The 22,564-nt window shown below is 42.7% G+C and overlaps 1 protein-coding gene across 5 annotated transcripts in view; it reads right to left on the minus strand.

Annotated features, from left to right (window-relative positions):
• Nucleotides 1-22,564, minus strand: part of PPP2R2B (protein phosphatase 2 regulatory subunit Bbeta) — a 469,020-nt gene that overhangs the window by 411,799 nt on the left and 34,657 nt on the right. Inside the window, exon 1 of one of the 5 annotated variants that reach the window (XM_043590325.1) lies at nt 21,933-22,236. The exons of 3 other annotated variants lie outside the window; for them this stretch is intronic. In XM_043590325.1, the coding sequence (XP_043446260.1) occupies nt 21,933-22,006 (74 nt within the window). In that variant the 5' untranslated portion in view covers nt 22,007-22,236. Of the gene's footprint in view, nt 1-21,932; nt 22,237-22,564 lie in introns of those variants that run through there. One more of the 5 variants, XM_043590356.1, reaches the window with a different exon arrangement.

Genomic DNA, 22,564 nt, shown 5'->3' on the forward strand with positions numbered 1-22,564 from the left:
CTTTTCATTGTTGTTCACTTGTTGTATTGGGGCGCCTGGGTGGCTCCGTCTGTTAAGCGTCCAACTCTTGATTTTGTCCCAGGTCATGATCTCACAATGTATGAGTTCAATTCCCACATTGGGCTTTGCGTTGACAGCACAGATCCTACTTGGGATTCTAGCTCTCCCTTTGTCTCTGCCCGTCTCCTGATCTCTCTTGCTCTCTCTCTTTCTCTCTCTCAAAGATAAAGAAATAAACTTTTAAAAATGTATTTATTTTGCCTCTATATTTGAAGGAGAGTTTTAGGATATTCTAGAGTGGCAGTTGTTTTGTTTCAGCATTTTAAAACTGTCACTCCATGATTTGCTGGGGTCCCCTAATTTCTGCTGAAAACTCGGCTGTGCGATTTTGGCTCTTTAATGGTAGTGAATGTTTGTGCTGGATTTTCAGATTTTCTTTGTCTTCAGTTTTTAGTAGTACTACTGTGGTATACCTAATTATAAGTTTCTCTTTATTCACCTTGCTTAGAGTTAATGGCACTTCTGGAAACTGTATCCCCCAATGACTTTCATCAATGTATAAAATTTCAGCCAGTGTCTTCTCAAAGTTGGGTTTGGCTCATTACCTCTCTCCCTTCTACTTTTTGGATTCCAGTTACAATTGTTAGACCTATATACTATGTCTCATGTGTCTTTTAGGCTATCTTCTTATTTTTATACTTTTTTACTTCATTGTTTTTGTCTGGATTTTTTTTATTGACATGCCATTCTGTCAAGAATTTTCACTACTGCTTTAATATAGCAGCTCTTAACTGTATTGACTGAGTTCTTAATTTGCATTATTATATGCTTTTATTGTCTTAGCCTAAGATTTCCATCTGTTGCTGTTACATGGCCTCAGAACTTACCTTCCTTTTCCCCTTCCCCATCTACTTACTCACCTGCCTCCACCAAACCATCCTTCTTATTTATGATTCTTGTAACATCTGTGCCTTTTCTCCCAAGAAGTATGAGCTTAGCTAGATTCTACAGAGCTCTACTGTCCCTAGATGCTTTGGCTTGTTTGTGTTCCCTTAGAAAAGAGCTCCTTATGTTGCCTGGTTGGAGTAATTAGATCTGATTGGCACATCAGATACCTCCCTGCCTGGCTTGTGGGGAACGTCACTGATTCAGAAGCCTGCTGGCTTAAAAGTGAGAAGATCACAACTGATGTCAGAGAGCCCACAATGCAGGACTTTGTCCTTGCTCCAACAGCAAAGCAATTACTCATGTAGATGACTCGGGTGGATGAATTCTGGTCAAGAGGGTACTACCCTACATCACAATGCTGGACCCTGCCCAAATTCCCATTACACACATTCCAAAAGGAGTCATCACCTGGTATTTCCTGAGGATGAAGGGCTAGAGGTAAGAAGATGGTGGAGAGGGCTTGGATTATCTATGTAGTAATGCCACAGGGCACTGTTTTTGCCTTTAAGTCCAGCTGCTCCAAATCCCCTTTCCTGGTTGTTCACTTGCACGGCCTATAAATACTGGAAAACTCCCAGAGCTTGGTCCTTGGCCTCCTCCTATTTTCAATCTCTACTTTTTTTCTTAATGATCACCTAAGCCTATGGTTTTAAATCCCACCTCTTGCTTTAACGCTGGCCTCTTCCCAATCCCAGGTGCAGATATTTAATGGTCTATTTGCTGTCACTTCATGGATGTATAACACATAACTCAAAGTTAATCTGCTTCAGTCAGAATTGTGATATTCTCATATCGATGTCCCCCTGAACAACTATTCTAACATAGCAACCCAACAGTTACTGACACATCCTTCGGTCCTTATTTTATCAATAAGTGTATGATATTTACTTAGTGTTTATATTCAGTTTCCTCACATTAGAACACAAGTTCCATTAGAACAGTGGTTTGCCTATATTATATTACTTCCTACTCAGAACTTGGTACAGAACATGGTAACAGAAACTGAGTGAGTATGTGTGGTGTGAATGTGAGAAGATATCCATAGCTAGACTGCGTCTCACTTTGTTGAGATGAGGTCTGGCCAGCATGGAGTTGGGAGGACTGTGCGTGGTTTGAGATATAAAGTTTCATCCTCATTCTTTGTTATATGTAAGCCTATGTCTCAAGACAACCATTCAGGAGAGGGATGCCACTCATAACCCTCTTATTGGCACCACACACACTTAAAAAATCCATTAGGAATCCTATCAACTTTATCTCCAAAATAATTTATCCTAAATCCAACCTTACTCTCCATTACCTCTGCTGCCTCTTTCTCCAACCTCATTCCTCTCTTTCCAGTCCCCTGTGATAGCATCCCTGCATTCTCCAAGAGTAGCCAAAGTGAGATTTGGGGGGAAAAAGCAATATTATGTCCCTGACCTGCTTTAAACCATCCAAGGTGGTTATATTACACATAAATAAAACCAACCTTCTTACAACTTTTGAGGACTTGAAGGGTCTGATCCCTGACTTCCTTTATGACTGTGGGTCCCACCACTGTCTCCCTTGCTCACTAAGCTCTGGCCACACTGCCCTGCTTTCTTTTGTGTTAACATAGTAAGCTCATTGCTTCTTAAAGTCCCTTTTACTTGTTATTCCCCTGTCTGGAGGAGTCTTCCTTGATGTTTGATGATAATGACCTCATATCCTCTAAGTCTTAGGCTTTCCTAGCCACACTATCTATGGCCAATCAATATTTTATTATTGCATTCTTATATCACATTGCCTTATATTGTTTTCCTCACAGTTATTATAACTAGCTGAAGTTATTTTTTTCTTTTGATTGTATTTTTCCCTATCATTTTCCCAGTATATAATACAATACATGACACATTGTAAGTCCCCATTACTTATTTATGGAATATATAAGAGAATGAGTAAATTGAAAACAGATAATCTCTCATACTACGTTGTTCAGTCATTTCTTTGGGAAGAGTCTTTATTTATTCTTTTTTTACTTAAAAGGAAATGGAGGGAGTAAAGTTTAAAATCTGTAATTTTTCCCCTTGCCTATACTCTCTCTCTTCTTATAATATTATCAGCAACTTCTTGTCATAAAAATGACATAACATATTTTAATCTCTTACTGGTGCCAGAAAATGTGCTGGATTATCCCATTTATTTATTACACTGACCCTCTGCATTAGATCCTATCATAATCCATACTTAATAAATCTGAAGTTTGGAGGCTTCCATTATTTTCTCAGCGTCACAAAACTAACCAACATTCCATCTTGCTTTCTCAAGTGAACTTCAAGAACCAAGAAACCAGGTAGGATAAGGAATTTTGCATCACTGTTAGGTTTTTCCTCCAACACTCTTTCTGCTTATCAGTAATGGTAGGGGAGGAGGAGGAGAGAGGGAGAAAAAGAGGGAGGGAGGGAGAGAGGGAGAGAGGGACAGAAGGAAGACATGTGTGCAAGCGAGCAATGCACATCATGATGACCGGATAAAACTTTGGTAGCAAGCTCTGAACTCAGCTAATTTAACATCATCCCCAGAAGGAAGGACAAACCAAAGTCAGATCACTGTTGGTGAATCTCTTCCTCTTGTGTTAGAACAGCTCTCTAGTTAGTGGATTTTCAAGGCTTTGAGTTCAGGAACAACAGAAAGGCTGACTTCGCTTGACCAATTAATCTTGAGGCTTAACTTGACCAATTCATTCTGTTATCCCAGAAACAAAATTACAGGAGAAACAGAAACTCATTTACATACCACCAAGAAGTGTACAGTTTGAAACAGGAGATACTAAGAAATGAGAAACTAGTCAAGAAACTAGTCAAGAAAAATCATAGGAAGAGAGAGAAGTCTCCACAGACCAAGAGACTGTCTCTATGCAACCTCAAATATCTTGGTGAAACTAAAGGAAAAAGCAAGTTTAGATGCCTAGATAATTGGCTAAAATTTTGATTTTTTTCTGGTTATTTGGCATTATGAAGTTATAATCACATTGAAGCACTTTGTGAAGCATTTTAATAATTGTTGCTTCTGTTCAACAAATTTTCTTAGAATTTTACTTTCTTATATTAATATCTTGAAGTATAAAAGTTGGTTGTTTTTACATATTTGGAAGATCAACTTCAACCTTAAAATTCATTAAATACAATCCTATCATTGGGAAAGCTGTCTTCTGGATCATAACAATTCAGCAATGACTTACTCTTTGTCTAGATCAGTCAGGGGTAGATGCATTGGAGGGTAAACATTAAAAAGAATATTAGCAAAATTATTTGGCACTACAAAGATGCAAGGAAACACTTTCTATGAATTAGCTCATTTAATTCCACACCAACTCTATTCCATCCCCAACTGGGGATGAGGCCAGTTTTACAGAGGGGTAAACTATGCATCAGAGGGGTTAAGTGACTTTGCTCAAGTTAGCACGAGAAAGACTCAGGTGATCCCAAGCAGTCTAACCCGAGAATCCAAACATGCCAACAAGCAACTTTTCAGGGAACCTACAGTTTGTCTGGAAAAAAATATACATGTGTGCATGAAACCGTTAAATCACAACAAAAGGGCATGTGGGATCAATAGCGTGAATGAAGCTACACCACAGGTTCACTTAGATAACACCGCACTGTTAAAAGCAGACCAAACTCATGACAGAGGGACTCCTGACCTCATGATCCAAGGAAAACTGAGCTCTATGTGAGATAACTGTAGGTAAAAAATAAGTAGGATGGGAACCTATCCTTGAACCTGGAGATTACATATCTAGCTTCCGATTCTCTGCTACATAACTCTGAAATTTCCTTGTGTAGCAGATGCCTTTGTCGTTTTCCCTAAAAGAATAGTTTTGCTCACAACAATCTAGTTTGTCTTACAAACAAGCAGCTGGTAAATTGAGGGTGTGATATTGCATGCTGCAAAGAGGGATCAAGATTGGCAAATTCTTATTCCTATCTACCCTATGATTCTGGTGCCACTTGGAATTTTATTTCCAGTTCCTCAGGATGGGCTTTTGGTGCCAAATGAGATGGTGTGTGTGCACATGCATGCACATGTGTGTGGAGGGTGAGAGAGGACTGTTGTGTGCCATGGGGAAATGCACACATGTGATATCTGTGGAAGAGTTCTACAAACCACCAGTACCCCAAGAACGGTGTGAGGAGGAATGAGTCAGGCCGGGAATAGCATTTCCTGACTGCCCACTCACAGGCTCATTGCCAGAAGGTTTTATTTTATTCTCTAGGTTCTAATCTTCAGATTTATATGAAAAGATGATACTGCTGAAGCTGGCGAGGAGATGTTTTTTTATAAAAATTGGAATGATTAATTACTAGATTCCCATCCCCTGAGGTCAGGGACCTTTTCTGTTTTATCCACCACTGCAGACCAGCAGCTAATATGCTACCTGGCATCAAGTGAGGACCTAAAAAATATTTGTTAAATGAATAAATGAATAATAAATGAATGTAATATTTCTTATTTACTGGATCAGCTCCTCCCAGTGAATTGCTCTCCTGGGTCACTGAGAAGCTGGCAACCCAGGTTGCATTAAAAACATGGGGTATTTTTATAACTCTTTGACCCATTAGCAACATACTCCCCAGTATTTTTTTAGGGCTGTGGAGATATATAATTCAGTCAACAAGTATTTATTGAGCTACAGTATTTGAACACTGTTGGGGGAACTGAGGGCAGTGCATTGACCAAGACAAAGAAGTCCTTCTCATAGAACTTTTGTTCTTGTAGGTTAAGCAACATGACAAATAAAGACAATGACTAGTGGTGATGAGTGCTATGAAAAGGGAGGGAAAAAAGAAAAAGAATGATGAAGGAGCACTATTTACATAGTTTAGTCCCTACCATCTCCCCTGAGGAGAGCACTGTCCTGGGCCTAGACTCAATCTGGTGAAGATTTTGTGAGGCCTTCCTCTTTGAAGTTACACTGAAAACTTCAAGGATTTCAGTGGTACCCAAAACATGAAGATTTGGGAAATTATTTTGCATTTGGTTGTTGAGAAATCAATTCATGCGTGCCAGAGGGGATAAAAGGATGGAAAGGATGATCAAGAAAGGAAAGTTCTTTTCTTTGCCAGGGGCAAAACAATGGAGGGATTAGAATAGCCAACATGCTTGGAACACTTACTATGGCCTGGTTAGCACTTAAAATTATCACCAAAAGATTCCCATGACGTAGGCACTATTCTTATCCCCCTTCTGGCAAGTGAAGCACAGAAAGACTAAGTAAGGTGGCAGAAGTCACTCAGCTAATATACGGGAAATCCAGTATTCCATAAAGGCAATCTGACTGCAGGCAGGACTCAATCATCAGATTATCCCCTTACGGATGTAAGTAAGCTGTCTCTAGGATCTAATTTTTTAGCTTCGAATATACACTGCTTCTTTGAAAAGTATAATGAATTATAGGGCTTAAATATCTGAAAGAATTTTTTTTAACTAAGCTATAAAAACTACCCCCAAAACATACAATAGTTCACCAAGACCTTCCCATTCGTTGAGTATACCAAATTTATTCCAGTCTCCAGGACTTTGTGCTTGTAGGGCCTTCTGCCTAGAATGCTCTTTCCTGGGCTCTTCACATGGCTGGCTCTTTCTCATTAGTCATGACTCAGCTTCAGAAAGGGCTCCCTGTCCACCTTACACCTGGGAATCTGCCATTCCCCAGTCACTCGCTATGCTATTTATCCTATTTTCATTTTCTTCCCTCCCCTGATGACTATTTAAAAGGTCCTAGGTTGTTGTTTTTTTATGTTTTATTTATTTTTGAGAGAGCATAAGTGGGATAGGGGCAGAGAGAAGGGGACAGAGGATCTGGAGCAGGCTCTGTGCTGACAGCAGAGAGCCCGATGTGGGGCTTAAACTCACCAACTGTGAGATCATGACCTGAACCAAAGTTGGACGCTCAACTGACTGAGCCACCCAGGTGCCCCAAGGTCCTAGTTTTTGATGTCCACTTGTGGTTGTCTAATTCCCCTCTTAGAAGGCAAGCACCCTGAGGTCAGGGTCAGTGGCTGCTTTGTGTCCTGAAATTTCTCTAGAGCCTGATCTCTGCCTGGAACCTCACAGAGGCTTTAAAACCATTTGAATGAATTCATGCTGTCCCGAGGGTCTGCAGACTCAGCTCCCAGAGGCCTTTACTTCTGCAGAGAACCCTGCTACTGGCAGCATCTGCCCACCATTCTGTGCAGAATCAGAGCACCAGATGGGAAAGAAGAGATCAGCACAGGAGGCCTGGTGAATACTTGCCAAGAAGCACCCAGAATGAGCTGTGAACGCTGGCTGGGAGGGCTGCCAAGGAGACCAGGGATGAAGCCTAAGTACCGGAAGACCAATTTGGAAGGTGTTTCTGCAGTTAGGTATATGCAAGGTCTTTATTTAAATTTTATCTGAATCTCCTTGTTTAGATCTAGTCTTACTTTGGTTGCCACCCTACTGTTGATCTACTGCTTATAATGATTTATTACCTGTCTGCCCACAGCAGAATATAAGGCCCATGGCAGCAAGGATCTAACTGTACTTTATACGAGTGGATACTGTCCAGAATTATTCCATGTAGTAGGCACCCAAGAAAGATTTAATACATGGACCAAGAAATGAGCCAACACTGTTGTGTCTGCAGACAAAGGTAGTGGAGAGAACAGAATGGAGCAAATGTTTACTGAGTCCCTGCTAAGCCCCAGGCACTGTTCCAGCTGCCTGGAACATACCTCTTATTTGTTTACCCTGTTCAGTTGCAAGCTTTGAGAGCCTAACTTTTAAGAAGATAAAATATACAGAGCAGAAGATACCTTTTTTCCTACCACATTATAAAATCAGGTCTTGCTGGGGAAGTGGTTCTTTAAATGAAGGTTGGGTATCCTCGGAAGCCTCCAACTTCAATCAATTTACTGAGGTCTATGCTACGACCTGACAGTGCTGTGTCCAATAAATAACTTTGTATGATGCCCGGAGCATATCTGAGGATCAATAGAGAATTATAACTAAAGCCTCCATCACTGCTTCAGCTACAGGATCATTCCATTTATCATCTCAGGTTGAATTTATCTGAATCAGAGCCAAAAATACAATTTCCAAACAGAAGAACATAAATGAGTGCAAATGAAGTGAATTTGGACAAGGTTGTCCCCAGCATGTACAGCAAGCTCAGCCCGGGTCGCTTAGATGGGAAAGAAAGAAATGCAAGTTGGCACAGTGGCATGTTTTAGATGTAGCAGGAATCATAAAAGAATCCATTCCAGCAACATATGACCACCCCGAATCCCCAGCCCTCAGCTCTAGATAGTCAAGGTCAGTCTATTGCTTAGTGCTGTTTAGAAGGCACAACATGGGGAAACACATATTATATACGCTGGTCCCAAATTACCTTTGGTTGGCTACCCAATGTGGTGAAGATGGTACTTATGAGAACATTCTTGAAGGCTTAATACCTGATCATTGTCTTTCCCGCCGATTCTGTGTGTAAGTAAGGCCAATTTCAAAGAAAAATGAGCTTCCTTTAAAACCTGTAAAATAATAGCACCATTACACATACCTCGCTCAGCCATTTAAAAGTACCTCAATGAAGCTGGTTTTCTCCTGCGGGCTTATCAGTACACATGCTCACAGTATAAGAGGGCATAGACTCTTTACAGTTTATCCTTGAGGGGTTTTTCCCTCCTTTTACATAGTCTGTAGTCAGGTCAGCACATTATTCTAAGATATTCACAGGACTGTTAGGAACAGTGAAACCACTTTCAAAAGGGTACAGAGGCCAAAACACCACAGTGAAGCCACAGGCTGGGTTTCAGTGCCAGCTCTTAAATACTAATTAGCTGTGTGCTTTTGGGCGGTTCACTTAATCTCTCTGCAAGATAGTGGGTGGGGCTCTGACCAGAACCTTGCAACTCTTCCAGCTCTGGCTCTCTGGTTTGATGCCAACTGCCAGGACCGATGGGGTACCCTCCCCTACTCACAGATTGCAGCAGTCATTCAGTAAACGGCTCTGTGCAGAGGCAAGAGAGGATATTAATGCTGTCCTTTTGCTTCTGAGGTTACTCTAAGACCCCTCCTTAAGCAAGTCCGCAGCCACTCAACCTCCGACGGAGAGATCAGGGTGATAAGGAACCGTTGCACTGAGCCCTGCCGCTTGCCTCCACCAGCATCACACCCTAAATGCTAAGTCTGGAGTTCTCACACCTTGGGCCAGACATGGAGGGAGGAAGGCAACCATGCAAAATCCAGGGGTGTTGCTTATGTATATTTCTTACTTTTCTCTTACCCTAGGACAGTGTTTCTCGATGAACTGCACTGGGGTTCCATACTCAACAGGCACTGGAGGGCTTCTTGAAAGTGGAGGTCCTGGGGTTCACTCAGGATGTACTGATTCAAAATTTTAGGAGGAGCATGTGAGCCCCCCGAATCTGCATCTTAAACCAAGCACTGCAGATGATCTTTATGCGTATGCTAGCGCTTGGGAACTAGTGTCCTTCTAAAGAGGTAAAACTCTTGTGGGTCACTGAGCCTACCTGCTGCCTCTACTAACCACTATTATGCACCATTTATTCAACAACGATGTGCCACCAACTATTACATGGCAGGCATGATGCTGAGCAAAAGCTCAAAGCACCTGGTCTCCTGGAGGTTAAGGTCTACTGACGGGAAACTGATGATGAACACAGGCAAATAGATAACGGGTGAGGCAGTGACGCAATCTGTGAAGTAAAATAAAAGGGGAGTGCTAGGGCAGTGTAGATCAGGTAGGCAGGAAGTCCTATTTGAAGAGTGGTATTTGGTGGGGTTCCATCGTGTAATGGTTAGCACTCTGGACTCTGAAGAGTGGTAACTGTGCAAGACTTACACAAGTGAGGGTAAGAACAACATGGTTGGGAGAAGAACATTCTAGACAGAGGGAACAAGTATGAGGTCCTGGAGAGGGAATGTGCTTGGGATGTTTGAGAAACAGCAAGGAGGCCAGTGTAGCCGGTGTGGGCTGAATGAAGAGGGCGGTTACAGGAGATCATCAGGATGCAGACTTCCTAGGCCTTGGAGGCCACAAAAAGACTGTAGATTTTACTGCATAAAACAGGAAGAGGGACATGACATGATCTGAAAGGTCACTATCTTGTAGCTTGTTTAGTTTATTTCTAGGCTGCCAAATAATCTCAAGTCTGGATTGGGGGGAATGAAGCAATGGTTCATTGTCATTTATATTATAGTTTTATTTTCATTCCAGTCTATTGTCCTATGCTTATGCTGTGACTTCTGGCTGACTTCCTGAGGGCATCATAAGTAGGTGCTTCAACTGAGAATTGGGGCAAAGAGTAAGGAAGCTTTGCCAGGGGAGGCTGGCCCAGAAGGTCTTCATTCATTTACTCACACATTTATTTCTTCTATCAGCCTTTAATGAGAAGGCAATATGTGTAAGGCACTTTGCAGCTGCTTGACGTGCATTATTTTAGGTATTCCCACAGCAGCCCTGAGGTACGGTTCACGATAGACATCTCATGGATGAAGAAGTGGAGGCTTGGTCAGAAGCAGGTGGCCATGGGCAGTGTTGGAACTTGGACTCAAAGGCAAGACACTAACAGCAAAGCTTGTGTTTTCCCCTCCATCGTGGGTGGAAGAACAAAGCTCTGGGGCCAGCCTACCTGGGTTCAGGTCCTACCTCTGCTGCTTGCTGACCATGTGACTTTGGGCAGGTGACTTATGTTTCTGGGCCTCAGTGTCTGTCTCTGTAAAATGGGGATAATACAAGTTTCCTCTTCATCAGAATGTTGTTAGAACTAAATGAGCTACTACCTTCAAACACTTAGAACAGGATGTGGCACCTAAAGTCTCCTTTTGACCACGACTCTAGATAAAGTCACAGGAGGCTACTTGAAGGAACTTGGAATCTGAAGCCTGCACAGGGTGTGAAAATCATTGTCCTAATGCAGAAAAGTCATGAGGAAAAGGCCTCAGATTTATGATTTGAGAAGAAATAGATTTCAATTATTCTAAGAAACAGACTCCAGCTCAACTAACAGATCTAGAGATAGCCGGAAGTGTCCTGAAGTAGAAGGGCCAGCTTTGGCAGGGAGTGAGTTCTCCAATGCTCTCTTGTCAGGAATACTGGGCTTCAGAGACCCTGGAAAGGGCTGGGCTACTGGTTTCAGGGACCTGCTCCCAAACCAAAATTCTGATTCTATCTAATGGGATGGATATGGGTGGCCCGAGGGCCGGGTCTGACTTTGTTTTCCTTATTCAGTGTCTTTTTTCTTTTTTTTTTTTTTCCCCTTTTTTTCTTTTTTTTTTTTTTTTTCTTTTTTTTTTAACTAGACTGTGTTGGCTTTAGGCAGGGCTCAAACACACAGTTTCATGATAGCCAATTATCATGCCTTTTTTGGTTAATATGCTACTTCTGGGCTCCTGAAGGATTTTACACTTGGGGCTTCTAACCACATGCTTAGATATTCTATCATCTTGGTTGAAAAAAATGAATTAATAATTAAGGTAGAACATGGCTTTCTAGCCTTTGCTCATGAGACTGACTTTTGGTCAACTCTCCCCTGAGAGGGTCACCTTTCTGTTTATATATGAGTGTACACAGCTGAGAATATGTACCATTCTATCTAGAGGCTTTGATGGAGCAGCTCTTTTGTGCTGAATAAACATGATATGAAAACATCTTTAATGGCTTTGTCCTAACACAGCCTTTCTTTTCCTTCTAAATATCATGCTTTCCAAGTGCTGTATCTGGAAAAGCACACTACTCTATTTTTCAATGCCTTGAAGGTTTACTGCCTCTTCAAAACAGAGCATTGTGTGTTCCTGCCATTGCTCATGGAGAAGAATTTTTTTGTCTGGATGTCAAGAAAATGAACAGATCTCTGCACTTTATTCCGATTGAGGACTTTGGGGCATACAGAGTGCCATCTACACGTCTAGCAAAATGCAATGATAGAGACTGCCTTCAGCAGCCCACTCCTTAAAACGTATCCACCCATCTCGTAGCCCTTCTAGTCTCACAGCAGTCAGGAGAATATCCTCATGTTGCAAGTTTGGGCTGAAATTTTCCCCAAAATTTGTACCCTTCAGTAATTTCCAGTTGCTCTTTGGGTTAAGTCTATAACTGACACCACAGAGGCGTGCAGGACCTACCACTTGACAGCTTCATTCTCTACTGTTCTCTTGCTGGGTCTCTCTCCAGTCTCATCAGCCATCCTTCAGAACCTCACATTCACCATAACCCTCTGGTAACAGGGCCTCGCAAACATGCTCTCCTTTGCCTGGAAGATTCCCTCTCATTCTGCCTGGGCAAGTCGTACTTATCCTTCAGATCTCAGCTCAAGGGACACTTCTCCAGGGATGATGTCCTCCTCTTCCTGGGCCTTACGCAATACTATTAGACCTTGTCTTCATATGCCCTCACCACTAGAGCATTTGTCACTGTTTATAGTAACTTGATTAATTAGTCTTGCATCTAGGCGGGAACCAAATGTACGTTCACCACCGGTGAACCCATTGTCTAGCCAATATCTGACATGGAATAGAGATGTTCTTTAGGCATTTGTTTGTAATTTTTGAATAAATAATTTCTCTTGCAAAGAGGTTCACTGACTCCTCAGTTTGCTCCTAAAATTTCCAGGTAAGTGACATTCCCATGTATCAACAATAGGATCCAGAGCAGCCTTTCATGCATATCTTTGAAATCGCCCATTTATTTGCCTCCTGTTTGCTTTTCCTGCTAACTGTGCTTTTGCAGATACTTGGGAAGATAAAGGCTTTGGCCATCTCGGCCCATCTTTTCTCCCAGCTCCATCTGCCAGGGAAGAAACAGTGACTCAGAAAACTAATGGGCCAGTCTAACGATGGTGATGATTTCACTGCTGGTGATTTTTCTATTAGATTTATAAAATTGAGTCAAAATGAAGGAATTGCCTTGGGGCGCAAGTACCAAAAGCAAACAATGAATTCAGAAACACAAATCAGAACGGCACTAACCAGTGTATGTTAAAAGCAAGCAGCAAAAGTGATAAAGGTTGAAAGAATTAAAAAATGCGAGACCGAACTTTTTTTTTTTTTTTTTTTTGATGGGAACATGATGGTCTACGAGAAACCCAGGATGTGCCATCAGACTAGCACAGTGTTACCTGGACAAAAATACTGTCACAGTAAGTACAGGGGCCATCTATTAAGTGACTATTAGGTATATTTCACTCAACGTCTTTTATCCTTACAATAAACCCAAAAAGGAAACATGATTACTTACATTTTACTATTGACAAAACACTCAGAGGATAAATATCTTTAATCATATTTGGAACTCTGGTGTAACCGATTCCAAAGCCAAAGTCTTTTCCAACTAGACAGTTCACCTTACAAGTCCTCTCCCAGGTCTTCACCTGTAAAATGTGACTACTGCCATGCACCATCCTTGTGATAATTATCTCCATGTGATAATAATGCATGGAGAGTGCCTCGCTCCCAGTTGGCTTTTATCAAACATTATTTTCTATCTTCCACATTTTTTTGTATGATTATTTTGTTTTTGAAGGGGAGAGAGAGAGAGAGAGAGAGAGAGAGAGAGAGAGAGAGAGAGAGTTCATGAGAGGGGGAGGGGCAAAGAGGGAGACACAGAATCCACAGCAGGCTCCAGGCTCTGAGCTGTCAGCACAGAGTCCAACACGGGGCTTGAACTCACCAGAGGATCATGCCCTGAGCCGAAGTCGGATGCTTAACCAACTGAGCCACCCAGGTGCCCCTACCCTCCACATTTCTTATCAGCTGCTAAATTCTTTATGGATTTTATTAGGAACTCCTAAAACTCAGTTACCACTCCCTGCTTCTGGTTTAATGTGGGAACCTCAAGAGGGGGACATGCTTCACAAAGCTCTATCACTTAATCTCACACCAACACTGCCAGGTTTTATTATATTCCCACTTGACTCCGAGGCACAGCAGGATTAGACAATTCATCAAGGGACATCAATGTCACAAAAGGACCAGAATGTAGGCGTCTCTGGGCCACTGGCCTAGTATTCTTTCCATCGCCACATTTCATCGAAGTACTCAGGACAAGGGTGTTTTCTGAGACCTCCACTAATATGGATCATATTTATAATAACAACAGCTCTTATTGAGTTCTTAATATGCACTGTGTACCACACTATATACTTTGCATGAATTATCATGTTTACTCACCAAAGCAACTGTTCAATGATATGTGCATAATTTTTATTCCCCTTCATGTAGATGACAAAAGTAAAGGGCAAGAAACTGAATGACTGTCTGTATATTAGGTAGATGTTCTAGCTGGTACCTGAAAATAAAATCTTGAAGCAAATTCATAGCTACCATGAAGCAGACAAATGCTCAGTAGAGATCCATTGAAAGCATAAGCAAATAACACTGACCTTGAATCTTTCTAGGACAGCCACCTATCTGCCAGACATCGGACATCCTGACCAAAAGCAACCTCTTCTCAACTGCAGATCTTACTCTATCATTTCAAAGGGATCTACAATGGATCAATCTCTTTCTCCCAGAGCTCTTCCCTTTGACTATATTCCTTAACCCTGAGCATCGTTTATCACAGACTCAGGTACTCAGCTCTGACTATTCAAGATTCACCTGGGGAGCTCTGAAAACTAGGATTCCCAGGGCTGCCTTCCAGGAAGTCTGATTCAATAGGTAGACATGGTGGAGACATCCCTGTTCATTTGCCACAGCTGATCCTCAGGCACAGTCAGGGTTAAAATCTACTGTTAGAGTTGTGCGTGTATGCCTTTCTCTCCCCTGCCATACTGCGATTTCTTCAAATAAGGATGAGTCCTTTACATCTTTTAAGTTCCCATGTGCTGAGAACAATGCTTAAAATATGGTATTTATGCTTCGTATTACAAAATGCAGTATATTATGAGGCAGATAAGACCTTGGGCTCTAGAGTCAAACTGTCTGGGTGCAAACTCTGATCTACCACATAATGGCCATGTGGCTTCAGGTAAGTTACTATAACATTCTGTGCCTTGCTACCTCATCTGTAAAATGAGGACAGTTAACAGTACTTACGTCATGATCTTCTGAGATTTATGTGAGGCAGTGACTATCCAGTATTTAGCACAGGGTCTGGCAGATAACAAGGCTACTGCCAATGCTAGCTGTGTCGGTAGGCAAAAACAACTCAATCGGCATGAACCATTCATGCCTTTATGTGACTGTGTAAAGTCTCACTCACAGACTATTGATAGGCATTATGCTAGATGTTTTACAAAATTACAATTTTTTTTCTCCTTCATAACAGTACTCTGATATGTTATTGTTGGAGAAAGAAATATACCAGTCAAGTAACTGAATGTCACCCAGCAAGTAATTATGAGTGTGAGATTAGAACTCAGGTTTAGCTGGTTTCAGAGGCCATTCTTCCTACTTTATTACTAAGAGTTCACATAAGCATCCATTCACGCACCCATTCATTCAATCAACATGTATCTATTACATGCCTGCAAGGTGCTGGGAGCTGTCCTATGTGCTGGAGATACAGAAGTGAGCCTCTGCTCTCATGCAGCTTACAGTTTACAGAGCACAAAGGAGAGCAAGAAATAAGCAAATGGGTGTATAACACAGCCAGTAAAGCTAAGTGCTGTGGATAAAAATAAAGCAGGGGAAAGGTAACTGGGGAGTGGGGGTGTGGGTATAGATGTGAGTGTGAGAGAGAGAAAGAGACAGAGAGGTGGGGGAGAGGAAGAGAGAAAGAGAGACATGGAGGGAGAGAGGGAGAGGGAGAGGGAGGGAGAGGGAGGGAGAGGGAGGGAGAGGGAGGGAGAGGGAGAGGAAAGAGGGAGAGAGAAAGAGAGACAGATTTTAGACAGGAAGGCCAGGAAAGGCCTCTCTGGTGAAGAAGCATTTGAGAAATGGATGTGATGATACATGAATGGATTCTGGATATTTTTAGAAGGTTGGGCCCAGAGGATTCACTGTAGAATGAGAAGAAGGATATGAAACAATGATAGAAATGAAGGATGACTCCAAGGTTTGTGGCTGAAGTAACCAGGAGACTGGAGTCCTTGTTCATTGAGCTGGAGAAGAAGCTGGACACGTGGGTTTTTCTCAAAGGGAACGAAGAGCTAGGCTTTGAGACCTGTAGAGCATCCCAGAGGAAGTGCTGGGTAAGTAGTTGGATGTGCAGGTCTGCATTTGGGGTGAGAGGTTGGAGCGGGGATGCAGGTTGGAGGGATGAGGTCTAACACCCTGGGCTAGCTGAGGCCACCTAGGAACAAGCACACATAAGGAGAGGCCTGCGCCCTTGGCTCACGTGTTTACAGTTTAGGAGGATCAGAAGGACTAGCCATGGCGGGAGAAGGAAACAGACAGAAAGTGTGGACCGTAAGGCCAAAGAAGCAGTGACCATGTGTGCCAATGCAGCTTGAGAGGTGGGGCAGAGGACCCTGGTCAGTGAGGGGGCCACAGGACTCTCACAAGAGCAACTTGGCCACTGTGTATGGATGACTGTTTCAAGGCAATTTTCTGCGAAGAGGAGTAGGACATGGCAGTAGCTGGAGGCGGACACAGGATCACAAGAGGAGTATTTAAAGTCAGGTGACTGACAGCATGCTGGCGATGGCACACCAATGATCCCGTTTAGAGGAAAGACTTAAAGACTTGGTGATTACACACAGAGAGGGGCCAAGGGCAGCAGTGAAGGGCTTGGGTTGGGGTCAGGGATGGGATCCAGCTCCCAAGGAGAGGGCTGGCCTTGGATCAAAGCAGGGACATGTATTATATATAAAAAACGTAAAAAACAAACAAACAAAAAAAAACACCTTTTTTTAGTCTAAAGCAACATCAGATTTTGTCTCACTTAAGCCTTACAATATCCTGGTCAGGTGGCATAATATTATTTCCATGTTACAGAGAATCATGATGCACATTTGGGAAAGGCTTTAAATGTAGGTGAGAAGATGAACAGTCAGGGAAAGGTGTGGGTGGGAAGTGCCTTTGATGTAGGCCTGAAGAGTGGGTTGGTTCTACATATGTGGAAGGGGCTAAGAAGAGATTTCCAAAAATAAGAAAAATAAGAATTCCATAAATGCGTAAAAAGGCACAGAACAGAGGAATGGATCCTTTCTTAGCATGTACTCTGCAACCAGACTGCACGGGTTCTCATCCTCACCCTTGCACTTAACAGCTGTGTGACCTTAGACAGGTTACCTGAATGCTCTGTGTCTTAGTCTCCTTATTTCTAAAATGAGGATAATAACAGTACTTACCTCATAGGATTGTGGTGAGGAAGACATACACCTGTTCCTACATCCACGTGCATGTACGTGTCAGAATTCTACCCAGTAAGTAATAAGCACTGTATGTTTTTTGTTATTATTTTATGATTATTTACAACATGATAAACAGGAAAATGTGTACTTCCCCCCCTCTGTATGTGCATGTAGACTTCCAGCAAGCCTGTTTTTGGGTGTCACTGGAAGGTATTCTGCTTCCTGTTTCCTCCTTATGAAGGAGAACTATGGCTGCATAGACAAATTTGTCACTCTCCCATTCAGTTTTTTATTTAAGAAGAGCTTCTTGATCACCTACTCAGAGTCAAGCTCCGTGCTAACCAGGATGCAAAGACTAAAGCCAAACAGGACAGAATCCCTGTCCCCAAGCTGCTCCCGGCCACCAGGAGACAGGCACGTAAATAGACTGTTTCAACGTAATCTGCAGGCTGTGTTCAGAAGGAAATGCGTAATGCATGAGTGAAGAGCACCGAGTTCTGATTCAGACAGCTTGGACTTGAGTCTTAGCTCTGACTTTACTAACTGTGGCTCTGGACACAGCAGGCATGTGTCCATTTCCTCACCTATAGCATAGAGATAAGAGCATTTGGTACAAGAATGTGAGAGCAGTAAATGAGATCATACAGGCATAGCCCTGAGCACACAGCCACTGATTCTTGCGGTGCTACTCTCCTTCTCCTCATCTCTTCTGTCCACAACTCTTGTGCTTCTTGTGACTCATAATAACAAGTCCATCTTTGGAGTTGTTAAGGAAGTCGTCCTGGGAAGCCCTGACTTGAGCTACCTTTTAAGAGATGAGCAAGGACTTGCAGCATGAAAACGTGACAGAGACAACTCAGGGAAAGGAAGTGGCACGAGGCAAGGCACATGACCCTTGTCCCTTCAGGAAAAGGAAGTGCCTTTACTCGTGTGTTCACCGGCCCAGAAAAGGCCCTCCCAAGTTGGGTGCCACATTAGGTCCATTGGAAAATATCAGGCAAGATTCCTCATACTTCACTGGCTTTCTTATTCCTGTGGGTCTCCCCTTCCCCTCTGTCCTGTCCGGAACGGTTTCATTCTGCTTGTGATTCAGATTCTGTTCCTCTAATCCTAGAATCATTTGGCTGGATGAATCCTTCCTCACCGTGGGGGGAGGGAGTTATGTGCCCTTTTAATGAGGTCCACAGAGAAGAGAAGACAATTCACTTGTCCTCTCCAAACCCTGTTCGTGCATCAGCATTATTTAGTTGACCCTTTTCCCATTCTTATCCTCTGATTTCAAGTTAAAGTAGAGCATGATCATAAAACCAATGCCCGCAAGAATGTCCACAAAAAGCTCCCCAACCAGCAATGGTTAAAACAGCTTGCATTCCTGTAGCCATTAATGCTTTGGAGAATGTGTTTCACCTGTGTTTTAAAAACGTGATTCTATAATAGCCTTGGTATTTGGCATATTTTCATTCAATAAAAATTTGTTGAGTGCCCACTAAGTACTTGGTATTGTTCTAGTGCTGGGGGTACAGCCGAGAGCAAAACTACATGTGGGTCCTGCTCCCATGACACCCTCAGTCTATCCGGGAGACAGATATTCCCAAAGCAGTTATGCAGGCCATTCAGGATGACAAACTATGACAGGTGTTTTGAAACGCCCCGGTTCTCTAGGAGCTAGGACTAGGAGGACCTCAGGGCAGGGATGGCTTCTCCACTTGAGCTGAGAGGCCAAGGCCAGGATTAATAAGGAAAGGGACTGAGGGGAGAAAGAGACGTCTGTAGCCAGAGCAAGATTCCTGAAGAACCAAGAAAGGCCTGTGTGGCTGGAGACGAGGCAAGATGGAATGTACTTCAGGTCAGGCAGGGAAGTCAGGCAGGGGTCAGAACACACAGGGCCCGCTGGGCCATAGGAAACCACTGAGAGGTTTTTAAGGCAAGCATGTTGTTTGAGGGGGGTTAAGGAAGAGACTATGATCGTATTTTTTAAAAAGTATTTTGACTGTAACAGGAAGAACAACATCTTGACCTGATGGATGAAGGAACAGGCTCGAGGGTTGAAAGTGAGAGAAGGAAAGAAAAAGGACTATTATTTGTGGACCACATATGTGTGAATGTGTTACTACATCATGTGCTAAGATGGTGTCTGGGACACAGTAGGTGCAATACAGATGAAGGCCAATAACAAGAATAATAATAACTATTATTATCGCTACTACTATGATTATCACCCTGTGCACGGCATTCTGAATGTATTTCTTTGCAGCCATCCTATAACGTATGATTATCCATGTTTTACAAATGAGGAAACAGGCTCAGAGAGGTTAAATGACTACCCAACATCACCAGTTGGCAAGGGGCAGAGCTAAAATTCAAAGCCCATGATCTTTCTGTGTTGAGAAAACAATGTCAAGACAAACTGGAAGGAACACCTGTCTTTTAAGTAGGGTGGCTCCACCCTCCAAGAAACCCAGCGATTATTGAAGCTTTTAAAGTTGTTCTCGAATTACTCTTAAGGGAATTGTTTGGGTATTTGTATTTATTTGATTTTCACAAGGATATACACCAATTATTCATTCTCTGTCTCTTCAATTAAATAAAATAGGAAGTTTGCAGCCATAACTTTTCTAGAAGAAACTACAGAGTGACATAATTGCTAACAATATAAAAACACAGACTCGTTCTCACATATTTTTCTCCTTGGACAAACTCTAAGTGTAACTAGTTCCAAGCGACACTGTTTTGTGTTTGAGGAAACTGTTCACTACCTAAGGGAGACACTGTAATAAAAAAAGAAAACTTGACTGTCTGAGAAAGTGCATGTGACTTCAAAACGGACAGCACCTACCATGTACCAAGCCTCCTAAAGGCCTTGAATGATCACATTTAATTCTCAGTATCCTGGGAATAAGTCCTTTTATTTCCACTTAATAGGTAAAATTGAGCACAGAGCAATTAAGCGAATTGGCCCTGCTTGCTTGGTGTTTAACTCATGCCTTCCCCACCCAGCTCCAGGACCTCACTCACCACCTTAATGTCTGCCACAAGCTATCCTCCCTACCCATTGTCTATTAGCTTTACAACAGATTGAAAGACAAGTCTCCTTACTCCCCACCCCCTAAATCTGGTGGTAGTTAGTAAGTTAGAGATTGTTTTGATAGGAATAAAATGTGATTCCCATTTGATGGAATAAAACGGTTAGACTTAGTTAAAAAACAGTTCAAGAAAGTTCTTGGTGGTGGTGGTTTGTCTGTATGAGGTAGGATCTTAGTTTGATTAAGACACAGAACAGCAACTGAAGAGACCAAATGTTTGGGTTCCTGAATCTAAGCTAGGAGGAGAGGATGGGGGACCAATCAGAAATAGAACAGTCATCTAGGCAGCTTCCTGTGTGAGTTTGGGTCTTTCGTACATGGAAAATGTCCCTGAAGATTTCTATCTATGCCACCCACCTCAGAGACTTACTAAGATCCTCTATGTGAGGGGCAAGATTTCTCAATGGGTCATCTCCTTTAGCCACCAATAACATTTTTAAGGGAATTATCTAATTGAAAAAAAACATCCAGAAGATAGCAAGGTCTGTGAAAAATACCATCCTTGGACTCAATTCAAGGGTGATCTCGAACTCCTACTTGCTTTTCCTGGGGGTATTGACTGAAAATCACTTTGCAGTATAATAAATACTTTTCTTGTTTTATATACACCACCCCCAATCCCAGGTTCCTACTCCGAGGACGAGAAACAAGGGTGGGTTTTCCGAACAGGCTGGTCATCAGCTCCTTTCTGTAGAGTGTGGCTGGATGGAGCTGTGGTGGGAGCCCCTCCCCACCCCCAGCCCTCTTCAATCAGTACTGCTTGTAGGACAACCCTCAGCCTGAAAAGCAGCCAGCCAGCTGCTTTGCTTGAAACTGCTCTTTTTCGAGGATGTAGCAGATCAAAAGAAACAGACAAATCACACATAGAATATGCACAGCCAGCTACTGGCTCCAGAAATGTTGATACCTGCAGTGCTTTGATGAAGGTGAATTGCCAGCACGTTGACAAGGCACACACACGTGCACACAGAAAGTACATACAAACACAGACGCATAGCACTCGAGGTCAGAAGGTAGCAGAGGAGGTCCCCAAAGGACCAGGAACTGGGACTGTTTGTACAAGGCTCAGCTCACCCTCACCAGAAGGCATCAACTCAGGACCCCCCACAAACCACATTTCCAGAAGCGCTGAAAGTCAGCTGTGTCTTCCGGCTCTGCAACCCAAGTCCAGACTCCGGGCAAACCAATCCAACAACAGACACTCTACAGTCATGTGTAAGCTAATTCTATTTTGCTAATTGCTTTCTTGGGCATGCACCAAGTTATTAAACAGACAATGACAAAACAGAGAGCTTGGATAAATGTATGTGGCAGCACTTACTGAAAATCTTCTTCCTTAACAGGAGTTCTCATTACTTGTTTGCTTGTGAAGGAGAATAAGGGAAACTGGCAAAATATTTGATTTTTTTTTTTGACTCAGCTGTATCAGCTTTGAGATCACCTTTGCAACATTATCCTGCTCTTCAGAAAATACTTCCCTTTCCTTAGAGAAGACACACTGATTTTAGAAGCAGATCTAAGTCTGTTAGACACAAGCTTTTGCCAGGAACGGCAGTCAGCTAGTAGCTACCGAAAGCAGGATCCGGCAGAGCCTGTGGGAAGTCATACACCAGCCCACTTTTTCCCACCCACCCAGACAGTCTCCCTCTCTGGTCTGTACCTTCCGTGTGGCAGCTGGAAGAGAGGATGGTATTCGGAGGTCTGAAGATGTAAGGCAGGTAACGAGAGAAGCATTTCATCTTCCAAAAAAAATAAAAAATAAAAATCTAAATAAAAAAACAGTCTCCTGAATCCATAAGGATTCTCTCGGCCTTTCAAGCTGGCTACATCCCCAATATGTTTATGTAGGTTCTCTCCTGGATGTGCAGAGCTGGGAAGCCCGAGGAATAACTGGAGATGGGTCCCATTTTGCCATCAGCACCAGGAAGCACTGCCTTACATTTCTGCGTGCAGCTCAAACTCAGAAGCCCCCAAGCAAGCCGGGATATAGCCTCTTCATTGGCTGCAGCTTCTCCGAGCAGGATTTGCTGAGTAAGTCAGTCCTGCCTGTAAACACACGCTGAAATGCCCTGCCTGAAACCTCTACCTTTTCCCGTGTGGTCAGTTTCTCCTCTAGCAATAGAAATCCAGCAGGATAGGGGAGCACTGAGGATAAGTGACCATCTCTTATTTAGCTGGAAGATCAGATGAAACAAAGACTGCACAGTGTTCTGCCCTGGAGAGAGATGGCTGTTAAAAGAGCCACCCGTAATGCCATGGGTCTCAGGAATATTAAAGTACAGTGCAATGAAA

This window comes from Prionailurus bengalensis, chromosome A1 (assembly GCF_016509475.1).
Source record: "Prionailurus bengalensis isolate Pbe53 chromosome A1, Fcat_Pben_1.1_paternal_pri, whole genome shotgun sequence".
NCBI classification, from domain to species: Eukaryota; Metazoa; Chordata; class Mammalia; order Carnivora; family Felidae; genus Prionailurus; species Prionailurus bengalensis.